Consider the following 13096-nt stretch of genomic DNA (forward strand, 5'->3'; position numbering starts at 1 on the left):
CCCCTCTTTCAGTTCAAAACCCCTTGTCCTATCACAGTGCTCCCTGAACCCATCCCGCTTTAAAAGCTGATAGTTTCACCTTGATGGTGGCATTTTTGGAAGAACTGTGATTTTTGTGCCCTGCAAGTTGTCTCTGTTCCCCCTCTTTGGGTGCAGCTGCTCCATCCACAGGTCAGAGCTGCTGGCACAGAGGATGCTGAGGACTTAGCCTGGTGAGAAATGGAGCAGTTCTGCGTGGAGTGGGGTCTCTGGGGATTTTGTGGCTGAAACAGGGCAATGAGCTTAATTAATTAACCCCTTCCCTAATGGCCTGTAGCAGGGGACGATCCTGGTTCAGGAACTGGAAATGTCGGGATGTGTCTTCATGGTCACAGAGCAGCTTTGCTCCTGCTGCTGCTTGCCGTCCCTGAGGATGAGGGAGGTTTATCACCTGCCTTAAAATAAATATAGATTGTTCACTTGTCTCTGGAGGAAGATAAGAATGTAAACTGTCTATTTTCTGTGATAAAGCACTGAAAATAGTTGGAATTTAAGATAATTATCTTGATTGCTTCTTATAGCACCCTGTGAAGGCTGAGATCTAATTTGTTTTGCACTAACAGGGAGCTCCTGCTGATGACTCAGAAAAATCCATTTGCTTTATTGACAAACTTGTCTGTTTGGTTATCAGGGCAGCATTCTCCTTGCAGGGAAAGGGAAATACAGGTCGTAACGCAGCGGTGGCTTTTTATTATAAATTCAAGGTTTGATACCTATTGGCAGGAGGGGAAAAAAAAGTCATCAATATATTAGGAGTGAAGGGACCCTGTTTAAATACAAGACCGTTGTAAATTAGTTTATGCTTTAGTGGGTGTGCAGTAATGGCGTTCATTGCTTTGTTTAAGCAACTTAAATACTGCTGAAGCTTTATTAACTTGCAGAGAAGCTGCTTTTCCTGGGTGCCTGGTGCCCCTAGGCCGTTCCTGAGCCCAGGTGTTGCCTGCAAGGGGAATATTATCCAACAGTGGAGAAGTAAGAAGCAATCTAGGGGTTAACTATGTTTGTAGGGAGGAGGCATAAAGCTCAACAAGAGTAGCCTTTGCCTTGATGAAGAGGTCTGCTTCTATCAAGTCTCTATAGCCCTCCACAGCACCTTCTGTGAATGTGAAATGATCACGCTCGGTGGACAGAAGTTCTTGTCTGCTTCTGAAGACCTGCTCGGTGTTTGCTCAGCCTTTTTATTGGTTTCCTTTCAGGAATTGACTACAAGACCACTACTATCTTGTTGGACGGCAGAAGGGTCAAGCTGGAGCTCTGGTGAGTGTTTCTGAGCTGCTTTGGCTGCAGGCACAGGGGCCGTGGTGCTGCTCCTGGGATGCTGGACTGAGCAGAGCAGCCCAGGCGTGCGGTGAGGCTCGCTAGCTGTCCTTCCCAGAGAGTTATTCTCACAAACCAGACTTTCCCTGAAGAGCTGGTAGCTTCAGTTTATGACACCTCAATGTAACCTTTTACCATTGCTTTCCTCATAATATTTGATTGTCGGGGGAGAACGAGATTTAGGTAGAGACTCTTAGACTGACATCCAGGACATACGATCCTTGAAAGCTTTAGATCTGAAGGAATGACTGTCCTGAACTTGAGGTCACTGTCACCGGTGCAGATCTGCAGCTGAGGGTTTGTCAGGCTTCTCAGCAGTCATTACTATGTCTTTTATCCTGGCCTGGTGAATCGACGTGACAACCGTAACGTGTCTCTGATTACCAGTATATACTGGTAAAACTGGTGTGCTGGGCTCTGGTTTACTGTCCCAGGTGTGCCCACAGGCACTGAGAGGTGCTGATGTTGTAGGCAAACTTATTTACACCATGTTGAGGGTTCCAGCCAGGACAAATGGTAGTGGCCACATAGCCCCGTACTGTCACAGGGCTGGTCCTGGTCCCTTTTCCTGATCTCTCTGTAGGGGACGATCAACCAGATCTGTCAGAGATTTGGGTGTAAAGTTAAAATGTGTTTGGAAAAACGAGTGAAACCAGACAGTGCGAGACAGTTTCTCCAATCTTGAGTAGTTGTGTTTGCTTTACGATAGGTGAGGTCTCCTCTGTGACTAGGAGCGGTTTACCGTCTCACTCTGGCTTTGAACTCCCGTGGACTGCGGGGAACTAGAGAGAAAATCCAGTTTGGGCACCACGCATGTTCCAAAGACCTGGCACAAGATCAGCACTGATTTTTATTTTTTTTTTTCTTTGGGTTTAACAAGAGATGAGCAGTATGGGTTTTGATTCTCCAAATTTCACAGCTGTCACTTTTCTTTGTTGCAGGGACACATCAGGGCAAGGAAGATTTTGCACCATATTTCGATCCTACTCTAGAGGAGCCCAGGTAAGTGCTGCTCTTGGTGCTTTGGCAGAACACACTTGCTTTTTCTTTAGGCTGTAAAAATCTTCCAGGCTGTAGCAGAGAGCTCTGAAGAGGAACACATCAAGCATCGAGAGGCTGGGAACTATGTAAATGCCAGGAGGCCCTGCGTGTCGTCTTACTGCCTGGTGTTCTGGTTTTATGAAGTGGCAGGGAGGGGACTGGATGGCAGACTTTCCTAGACTGCTAGAGAAAAGGTCCATTATGGGCTATATTCAGGATTAGTTTCTAGAGAAGGGCTGAGATGGTGGGGTTGTAGAGGACGAGGCAATTCCAAGCTCTAGATCTGCCTTAGCTTTGCTGTGGGAGCTCGTACTTTCTGAGATTTGTCAAATTTGGTTAAATACGACGCTGGCTTTCCCAGCGGAGTTCTTGCAGTCTGTGTTGCCTTCGAGTCAGTTCCAAAAATAGGGTGGTTCCTACTTGCATGTTTGATGCAGACTTGAAACTAGAGCAGCTCAATTGGATTGTAAAGCGTGTTGCGTAAAACATGAGACGGAACATTACGTTTTGAGTTTCTCCTTTGGGCCCTGCTCCAGAATAACGTCTGGATTCTGAACAGCAGAAAAACGTTGTGGTCCTCTGAAAAATGGCTGTTAGTTAATAGTGCTTTCTTACAGTTTTACTGTCATCCTTTTAGTAACACGACAGGGTCCCTCCAGGATAAAGTCTCCCCACGCTCAACAAAATGCTCTGTTTCCTTTTGGAAATTGAGAAAGAGCTGAGAGAAAATTCCTCCTCTGTTATATAGCTTCTGACTCTTAGTGTCTGTCAACCTCCTGACTGTGCTGGTAGCCTGGCAGCTTCCCAGCCTCTGGGAAAATTTGCCATTTTTATTCAAACTCTGGCCACTATTGCTCTTGGCTTTTTTTGCTCCTTGTAGCGGTTGGGACTTTGGATTTTGCCAGTTGGCAAAATCCATCACGCTCTTTTTCCCTGAGACTTCCTGCAAATTCACTTGTGCCGTAGACATGAGAACACTTTGCCTGGGATGTGCTGTTGTTATCTCCTTGGGTGTCTCGTTTATTCTTGTTTGTGCGCTTCTCTGAGGTGGTGGGTGCTTTGCGGCGGCTCCTTTGAAGCGGAGCCCAATTTCCTGGTGCCTGCAGAAGTGCAGGGCGAGGAGCGTTGGAGTGTGCCTTCTGCAGTGGGAGAGAACAGGATCCCACATGCAAATTTATCTTTAAGCTTCCCTCTGCCCTTACTGTATTTCAGAAAAATTTGGAGCTCAAATCCTAATATAACCTCTGTATCAGATCAGACAGGGAGTAGAAGATGACAGGCTTCCTGAAAAATGTGCACAGAGAGAGCTTTTACCCCTGTCTGCAGCATGACCTGCTTTTCCAAACTGCCCTACGGAAGACTTTCCCCTGGTTGTGTAGCCTATGAGCCCCTCAGAGCAAGAGCTGTGTCTCTGCAGGGCTGCACCCAGCAGAGCCTGCACCCACATAGCAGGAACACAGATACTGTCTCTCTTGAATAACTCCCCACATCTTCAACACAAGAGGAAAGTATCTTAATTTAAACTCTGAACGGCTGACCGAAGCAAGAGGACTGCTTGTTTGGAAAACCAGATGCCTACGTGACTGCAAGAATGGACTTCAACACCTCCCGTTATTTTGAGCACGCAGAAGCTAACTTCTTCTGGCATAGCATTGGCGTAAAGGCAACTTATCACAGAGTGCTCTCAGGGGAAAAAGAGATAAAATGCTCCCAAGTTCTCTTATTTCTTCAAGATATATTTAATGCTGCATGCTATATTGACTCCTTTTGCTTCCGCTGCTTGCTTTTCTCTTTGCTGTCCTGGTATCATCAGACTTGAAGGCTTCTGCTGTAGGAAATCCAGCTGGATACAAGAGAAACAGCGCCTTCTTTTTTTTTCTTTTTTCTTTTTCTTTTTTTTTTACCTAACAAACCAAAAGTGCAGGAAGAATAAATAGAGCAGAGAAGAGCAATGCCAGGGTGGGAAAAACTTTGTTTAAAGAGCAGCATGATATTTGTACAAGAACAGCTTTGTATAAACTGGCCATGAGCACCTTCACACTGAAAACTAGCAGAAGGTTCTCACTGAGTAGAGGGCTGGGGCTCTGAGCTGAGCTTCCTGTAAGGAGCACAAGGGAAGCTTGAAGAGAGTTTCCAAGGAGGATTTTGCTGGGTTAGCTGTGGGAGCAAGAGGCTGGCCCTGGCAGCCTTTACAAGAGGTGACTGAGAACAGAGGGAGTCTATCCAAATAGCCGCTACCTCCGAGAGTACTTGGTATGAAAAGTGCCTTCAAGTGAGGGAAGCATGCCCTGACTTTCCCCCCCCCACACACCCCTTGTTTTTCAAGTGGAGTGATAAGAATTGAAGCTGCTGAAGTAAACCCTGGAGAGGTTACAGAGTGGAAAAGCAGACTCCAAACAGGGAGAAGACCTTCTCAGGATCCTTCCCCCCCCAGCACGTCCTCATGCTTTGTTCAGTGTGAGCTGTGGGCCAGTGTCTCCCCAGTGAAAGGACTCTTGAGCACCTCAACGCCTTCCTCAGTCCAGACTCTGCACTGCTTGACTTTCGTGTTCGGCAGCAACTTCTTCGTCATCGAAACATCTCCAGTAGCTTCGCTGCCCTTAATGAGCTGGCTTCAAATGGGGACCAGTCCCTTCTTTCAGCCAAGGGGGACCAGCCTCAGGGTTTGTCCTGCTGGGCAGGGAAGAGCCTGCAGCCACATCACAGTGACTGCAGGGCCAGGGGAGGGCAGGAGGTGGAAACCCGATAGTGTTGCAACCTGCAGACCAAGCTCAGGGAGCTTGGAGCTTTCTGTATCACGGAAGGATTTTTATGTTAATTTTTGCAGTGTAGCATATGGCGAAAGATGTTCAGTGACGCTTCAGGGTGCTTCAGAAATCTTTCATTTTGCTCTTGGACATCTGCTCTTTGGCTTTTTCTGCTTGGTTATAAGGTCTCAATCGTACCAACAGCAGAGCTGGCACACTGGCCTCAACCATTGCATTCAGCTGCGTCTCTTCTGGGTGCTGGGAGCAAACATGAGCTATTCCAAGAGCCTTCACAGAGAGGGGAAAGAGGGTCCTGGTGGTGCTTTCTGATCTAGCAAGGAGGAGGCAGTGCCAGTGTCGTTCTGATGTTGTCATGTGCCAGCAATTTAAACTGGTTTTGGGGATGTGGTTTGCCATCTCCTCACAGACAGAGATACAGAAGATCCTTCGTGAATAGTTTTAGACCGTCTACAGGAAGATTAATCAACATAGACAAACGTGCTGATTTTTCAGCAGAGCTGCAGCCCTGACATTATAATGAGTATTGCCGAGTTCTGCTTAGGCAGGTGATTTCAGTAGCTGCTGTTTATCCCGTTCTGGGCTTCTTAGTATGCGGGAAGGTGGCAGCTTTTTTGGCAGCTCAGCTGGCTCAGAGATGGAGACTTTGCTCTACCTTACATCTTTTCTTAGTTGTTGCAAACACTTTGCCTGCCCCAGATCACTTTTGAGGGGGTTGTCCAGCTGCTGGAGGGGCCCAGCCTGCCTGCCAAAATGTTTTATCAAGAGCTCAATGCTAAATAAACGCCCGCGATGTGTTATGCTGTTGGGAAATGATTTGGTGGCAGGATGTACTTGCCTGCAAGCCAAGGTCCGAGGTGCCAGCTGGAAAGCCGTTACCAAACGTAACTCCGAAGGAGCAGGCAGCAGAGACAAAGCGTTCTGGCTGCCACCAGCGCTGGGTCTTTTGTTTCTGGTTTACTCTGGGCTGGAGAAATCCAGTCTGGGGGGCTCTTCCAGGCTTCTCCAGCAACAGCTTTTATTTTGCATTGGTAGAGAATATCGATGAGTGATGCTTTCTTGGCCACCGTGTTGTCTGCCCACCCCAGGGTGAGGTCTTTGGCAGTCAAGTGAGCGCTCACTTCCTCCTGGCAGCGTTCTCACGTGCTTGTGTGAGTGGCTGGAGGTCCAGCTCCTCAAGCACCTGAGAAGCCTTTCTGGAGAAGCCCGCTCTTCACTGACAGGTAAGCATGCTGCTTCTCTCTCCCCTTGAAAAATTTATTGCTTAGAAGCCTGGTCTAATCCTGCAGTGAGCAGGGAGAGATAATTTTTTTTTTTTTCCTTCCCGACATGGTGATGTGGACAGATTTTTGTGTAAGCTCCTGCTGCAAACAAGTTTGGGTTTTGGCAGAGCAAGTGTCCACACGTGCCTCTGGGTACAATGACGGGTGATCTCCCTGTGGTCTTTGCTCGCTATGTGACGTGCTCACGTGGAAATTCCTGTTGCTGGTGTGCTTAGGGTCGTGCCAATCCTGGGAGCATGGGACAAAACCAGCGTGGAAATAAAATTGTGAAAAGACCCAAGACAGGTCTGGAGGTGAGTCCGGTCGTCTCCTGCCTCACACAGAAGCCCCTGGGCAGGTTGAGGAGGAACAAGGAGAAAGGCTGTTGGAGTGTTGGGAAGGGGTCCAAAATACCCTCAATCTGAGACCCGAGCGTGCAGCTTTTGTCTTCGTGCTCTGGGAACCTGGGCTATGTGACACCTACACGGCGGTGCTTTAGGAAACTAAAAATTGAGAGGTATGGAGATATTAAGGTGTCAACGGCTGTCTCAGCACTTAAAGAACAATTTAGGCTGCGAACAGGAAACCATTTATTTGTCTGGTTTAGTAAATTAAAATTCTGTGCACGTTATTCCAAAGGAGGCTTTTTAGAAAGAAAAAAAAAACAAACTGAAAAGAGTGACAGATCTTACTTGGAACTGTCTGTGGAGATGGAGCCAGCTCCCTGTCGGCGTGCCTGTCTGCGTACCGTTCTCTCTAGGAGAAAATGGTAATGACAACGTGGATTTGGGATGTGTGCTCTAGAAACACGGTGCCTGGAGCGTGCCGGTGCTACCTGGAATAAGTGTGAGGTTATCTGGGATCACCACAAGCTGGCCAGAGGTTTTTTTAGGCTGCTTCCTCCATCTCTTGCTGAATTACAGCGAAGCTGGCCTCAAACAGCCGTACTGGGGCGGCTGAGGACAGAAGCAAGGCATTAGACAACTTGGCCTTGGTGTCTTCTGACCTTCCACCCTGCTCCTGAGAATCAGGAGCTGCGTTTTTCTCTCATGTTTTATCCTTATTCCTATTTAAAGAAGATCCAGGAGGCTGCAGCTGCCAGCAAGCTTAAAAACTCTTCTCCTTCTAGAGCATATTTCTGACAGAAGCAGTCTTTGCAAACTCGGTCTTGGTCTGTTTCTCTTGGCTTGAAGGAACTTGTCAATCCAGAAATAAAATCAGGAGACTTTATTTAACTTGCCGGCAGTTTGTCTTGGAAAGGGGGTCATCAAACTTCTTTGCTTTGTTATTTCCTGACATTCATTCATTCATACGTGCGGCCTTGGAAGCTAGGAGTCAAAACAAATACAACCAAAAGCACAGAGTCTCTTTTTTTTCTTTTTTTCTTTTTTTCTTTTTTCTTTTTTCTTTTTTCTTTTTTCTTTTTTCTTTTTTCTTTTTTCTTTTTTCTTTTTTCTTTTTTCTTTTTTCTTTTTTCTTTTTTCTTTTTTCTTTTTTCTTTTTTCTTTTTTCTTTTTTCTTTTTTCTTTTTTCTTTTTTCTTTTTTCTTTTTTCTTTTTTCTTTTTTCTTTTTTCTTTTTTCTTTTTTCTTTTTTCTTTTTTCTTTTTTCTTTTTTCTTTTTTCTTTTTTCTTTTTTCTTTTTTCTTTTTTCTTTTTTCTTTTTTCTTTTTTCTTTTTTCTTTTTTCTTTTTTCTTTTTTCTTTTTTCCTTTTTTCTTTTTTCTTTTTCCCTTTTCCCTTTTCCCCCTCATAAAACTGCAATTATGAAAACTCATTGTCAGGTCCCTTGGACAACCTGAAACCCAAACTTTGCAGGGCTTGCTCTTCACGTTGGGCTACCAAACATGGAAACCAGCCTACTGCGTGTGACTTTCGTACCCTCTCTCCTTTTTTTTTGTTCTGTTTTGTGCGTTTGAGCCTTTCTGCAAATGGTACGAACACAGATGCATTGGAGCGGTGGGAAGGACAGAAAATGCCAATCTCTTCTGGAGGGCAACTCCCTGCCGTGGTTGGGGATGAAGCTCAGGACACAGAGTTGTTCTGACCGAGAATTTTAAGAGCGATAAAACTGGGCAGGCTTTGTGAGAGGTGCTTGTTCTGAAGGAGCTGTGAAAGGCAGACTGCGCTGAGACACGTCCAGCGTACTCGAGTGGCTTTTCCAAGTTGGGAAGTGCCGGCTCAGGATGTGACTTTATTATGAGGATTCCAGCAGCCTGGCGACTCAGGTGCCCTGGTGTTTTATCATTCTTCTCTGCTCCAGATCTCATGCTGATGATTATTTTTTCATAATCTGGAGGTACATCACGCACACGGCATCTGTCCAGGCTTCCCCTGGTTCGTCGCAGGCTTTGGCAGCAGCAAATCTTCCAACTCGATGACTGAAGGAGCAACTCCACGGGTACGTGAGGGTGCTTGAGCTCTGACTCGCACCAGGACAGACACTGGGCAGTTTGTCAGCTCCCTCCTTTGCCAGACTGCCTCTCCGCGTCTCCTGGGGAGGACTAAGCTCCCAGCTGAGACTTCCCTTTGCCAACATAAGATCTCTTTTGTGCTGAGACGTGCCGCAGGGACGGCTGTTCCTGGGTGATATCCCTGGTGAAGAGAAGACTGGTTTTGCTGAGCTTGCTGCTAAACGATCTGTTATGCTGGATCCTAGCTCAGGCTGGTTTGTTTTGCCCCACCTTAGTCTTACTGCTTCTGGGTTGCTTTTCACCCAGTGCTGTGTTCCCGCCCAGGCTGCCAGATCATCTGTTCCTCCCTAGTTCCCATTTCAGGGCATGTTTGACCCATGATTCCGCAAAATAACCTTGGAGTGCCTCGTTGTCACTTGAAATGTCCTTGATTGCAGTGACGAGAGTGACAAGAAGTCAGAAAAATACCGGGAGAGTTGCAGAAAGGCCACTGCTTAAGACAATCCTCTAAATGCCGTATGTGCCCACCCGGTGCTGAGAAGCAGCTCCTGATGCGCTGGCTCGTGTGCCTGCAGGGCTGTGCACAGCCTACTTTCCTTGGGTTTGTCCTCAGAAACACTCCAAGTCGAGAAAAGCTCGCTTGCTCGGAGTCTCTGCAGACCCGAGCGGCGGCCGGCAGCCGGGTCATCGTCACGGTCCTCAGTCCTGCCAGCCCAGCTTGGGGTGAGGCTGGAGGCTCTTTGAGGTGCCGCGCTCTGGCTGCGGGTGTGAACTTGCCTGTCTCGAGTTTTGCCAGCCCTGGCCTCAAGTTTTGCTAGCCCTTGGCCTCACGTTGCGCCTGTCTCAATTGCTGGCATCACCACGCCTTGAGAGGTGACAGGGAAGCGGGTCATGGGTGCCATTCAGGGCAGATGTTTGTGGGCCTGAGGGTGCCGTAGGTCCCTCTCTTTCCAGAAGAAATGACAGAGGGGAAGGTCCAGCAGCAAGACTTTTGGTCTGCGCCTCTGGGGTTTGCCAGCATAGCCATACTGTGTGCGTTCTCTAACAGCACACTGGGGGTGGTTGGCAATGCCTGGAGTGGATCTTAGTTGTGAGATCCCGGTCCTGCGGAAGTGCTGTGTTTCTAACTGGTATCACTCAGTTTTTTTCCTTGCCAGCAAAGGATCGACAGAACAAGGCAGGTCCTGCAGAGGGAAAATGTGCAGGAGATGGGTGTGTTTTACTAACTTTGTCATGTCCTGCTCCCATCCTACCACTGAAAGTGGTTGTTCTGGCTGCAGGAAAAAGAAAAACACTGTTTCTGCCTCAGTAAGTTTGTATCAGAATTGTGACAGGAGGAGGGTGTGTTTTGCTCCTCCAACCACCCAGTCACCAAGGCAGTTCCTCCTCCTCTGTAGAGATTGCTGCTTTGGAAATGATTTGGGGGACGCTGCAGCCGAAACAGGAGCAAAACCTTCCCTAACAGTCTGGGACTGAGTTATTACAGACCTGGTATCTCAATTTTTGCCCTCTCAGGCAGATTGTGCTGTCCCTCAGCCTTCTGATTCCTGCAGCTGGAGGTGGTCTCTCAGGTGTGTGTCCCTTCCATTTTGCGTGCTGTGAAATGTCCTGATAGCTCCCAATTTTCTTCCCCCAGGGCATTCTCTTGGTGTACGACATCACTAATCGCTGGTCCTTCGACGGGATAGACCGATGGATAAAGGAAATAGATGAGGTAAGGTGAAGAAAGAGCACGCCGCCTCTGTATAAATCGGGAGTTGTATACAAGGACTTGAGAACAGTCAAGAAAGAGGAAGGTTCCCTCTAAAATGGACTGTGGAGGGGGTAAAGTAGTCTTCCTCATCATATAGTAGCACCGCTTGGCAGCCTGTCTTCATCACAGAGCAGTTTCTATTTCTTTGCCCTTCGCTGCCTTCACAGCTAAGCAGAAAACCAGGTGCAAGCTGCCCTTACTGAGGACAAACCATGATTCCTCCACTTCTTCCCTTTCCTTTTAAGCACGCCCCGGGTGTCCCTCGGATCCTCGTGGGAAACAGGCTTCACCTCGCCTTCAAGCGGCAGGTGCCGACGGAGCAGGCGCGGGCTTATGCGGAGAAGAACTGCATGACGTTCTTTGAGGTCAGCCCCCTGTGCAACTTCAACGTCATCGAGTCCTTCACAGAGTTGTCTCGTATCGTCCTCATGCGGCACGGCATGGAGAAGATCTGGAGACCCAACAGAGGTCAGTAGAGGGAAGGAGACGCTCCGTTGTGGGGAAGGCAAGACAGCTGGCTGGGCTGGAGCAGAGGGGTAGGACTGCCAGGATGGGAGGTGCGTTTGTTGGTAACTGTGGGATCTGAGAGCACCAGATGTGGAGAAATGCCTCATGTCACACAAGGTGAAGCTGAGCCACCACAAACTGCTTGTACTAGTGCAGGAACCCCCCGCTGAGGGATGGGCAGCTCAGCGTGTCTAGGATCTGAATTGCTCTGGGGCATCCTACACCTCTCCACTTATTCCAGAGGAGGCTGAAGGGCAGTTAAGCTCACGACTTGAAAGTACTTCCATCAGATGGCTGGGTGGGATGAGTCCAGGCATGAGCACCTCTGGCCTTACCCTTGCCTGAGCCTGTGTCTCCAGTTTGGGAGGGACCTGGAAGCAGAGTGAGCCCAAGGAGCCGGAAGGGGCTGTGAGCGTGCCAGGGTATTCCGCATACCCACACACATGTGCCGCAGCGCAGCAAACTGCTAAGAGACTCTGTGTTACTTCTCAACCTGGAAGCAAAATAGTCTTAGGTGGCTGGAGGTAGCGGTGTGCCTCACGCACAGGCTGAGCAGCGGGATATTTACGCTTTTGGGATTGACCTGCTTTCACTTGGATCCTCAGCCTCTGCTCTGCAAGGGAGGGAAAATCCTGTTTGCCAGCCCCAGTGGCCAAATTGTCTGCTTGGGGGGCCCGGCTGCCATGCCACCGCCTCCAGCTCATGGAGGGGTGAGCGGGAGGACCTGGGGGGTTCACAGACCTCTCCTGAGCCGCTTGCAGCTGCTGCCTGCTGGGGACCAGCAGCGTGGCTTTGGCAGCGGGCTGGAGGTGAGAGTGTGCCCTCGTGTGGATGCTCGGAGGGAAATCTCTTCCAAGCAGACTTCTGGAGCAGGCTCACATGATTTACGCTGAGTTAAGAGGACACCAGGGAGCCTGAAAGGGCAGAATCTTCATCTGGCTTGGTGGGGTCTCAGTCCCATGGCTGCTGCTCACCAAGTGACACTGTCAAGCTTCGGGGCTTGTAACCCCTGCTGCCTCCTGCCAGGGCACATCTTTCTGGTTGCCAGACGGTGGCCTGGGAAGCCAAGGGTCTGTCAGGAGTGGGCACAAGGCACTGCCTGCCCCAGGCGCTGTGCAGAGAGGGGAGCAGCAGTGTCTAAGCCCCACATTGTCCCCATGTGTTGCCTGATCTACGCGAGAGGTGGCGTCCCTGGTGACAGGGAGGTTGGATTAAATGATCTCTAAGGTCCCTTCCAGCCTAGGCCGTTCTATGATTCTATGATGCCAAAGCTGGTCTCCAGGGGCAGAGCCTCCCTGGGGTTTCCCAGGCTCTTTTCCTAACTAATCTACTCGAGGCTCTACCTGTGATCGTTTTTAGCATCTCTCCCCAAAGGAGCAGGAGCTGCACAGCGTAAGGAGTAGTTGCAGGGAGAAAGAAGCCCTCAAAATCTCTTGACTATTGACCCATCTGGTCTTTTCTCCCACCAGTGTTCAGCTTACAGGACCTGTGCTGCCGAGCCATCGTTTCCTGCACCCCAGTCCATCTCATCGACAAGCTGCCGTTGCCTGTCACCATCAAGAGCCACCTGAAATCCTTCTCGATGGCCAACGGGATGAATGCGGTGATGATGCACGGCCGCTCCTATTCCTTGGCCAGCAGCGGCGGCGGGGGCAGCAGCTTGAAGAGATCCAAATCGATTCGCCCGCCCCAGAGCCCCCCACAGAACTGCTCGCGCAACAACTGCAAGATCTCTTAGCAGGATGGACTCCCCCCTGAGCTTCGAACAGATCCACCCCCACCCACCAATGTACAGCTGTTTGCACACTTAAAACCCTTTTTGACCGGATCTCTTCACGATGGGCCACGGTCGCTTTTTTCCCCGACGGCACTCACAGGCTTTAGGAACGCGCTCACGTTTTTTTGGCTTCGCGCGGTGCCGGCTGGATCTCGTGGCGCTGGCAGGGAGAGAGGACTCTGCCAAGTTGACCCTCCAAGAATGCTTCGGGCTTTGTCTCTCAG

At 49.2% G+C, this 13096-nt stretch overlaps 1 protein-coding gene across 1 annotated transcript; it reads left to right on the top strand.

Annotated features, from left to right (window-relative positions):
• Positions 1-1235: 1235 nt before the first annotated feature.
• On the top strand, positions 1236-12833 carry LOC104274034 (ras-related protein Rab-40C; the record flags this gene model as incomplete). Its single annotated transcript, XM_009869547.1, has 5 exons — positions 1236-1296; positions 2298-2358; positions 10472-10549; positions 10834-11056; positions 12565-12833. Coding segments are annotated over 5 exons (692 nt in total), but the record flags the coding sequence as incomplete, so codon positions are not given.
• Positions 12834-13096: the final 263 nt, after the last annotated feature.

The sequence above is a fragment of the Apaloderma vittatum genome, unplaced genomic scaffold, assembly GCF_000703405.1.
Source record: "Apaloderma vittatum isolate BGI_N311 unplaced genomic scaffold, ASM70340v1 scaffold8925, whole genome shotgun sequence".
NCBI classification, from domain to species: domain Eukaryota; kingdom Metazoa; phylum Chordata; class Aves; order Trogoniformes; family Trogonidae; genus Apaloderma; species Apaloderma vittatum.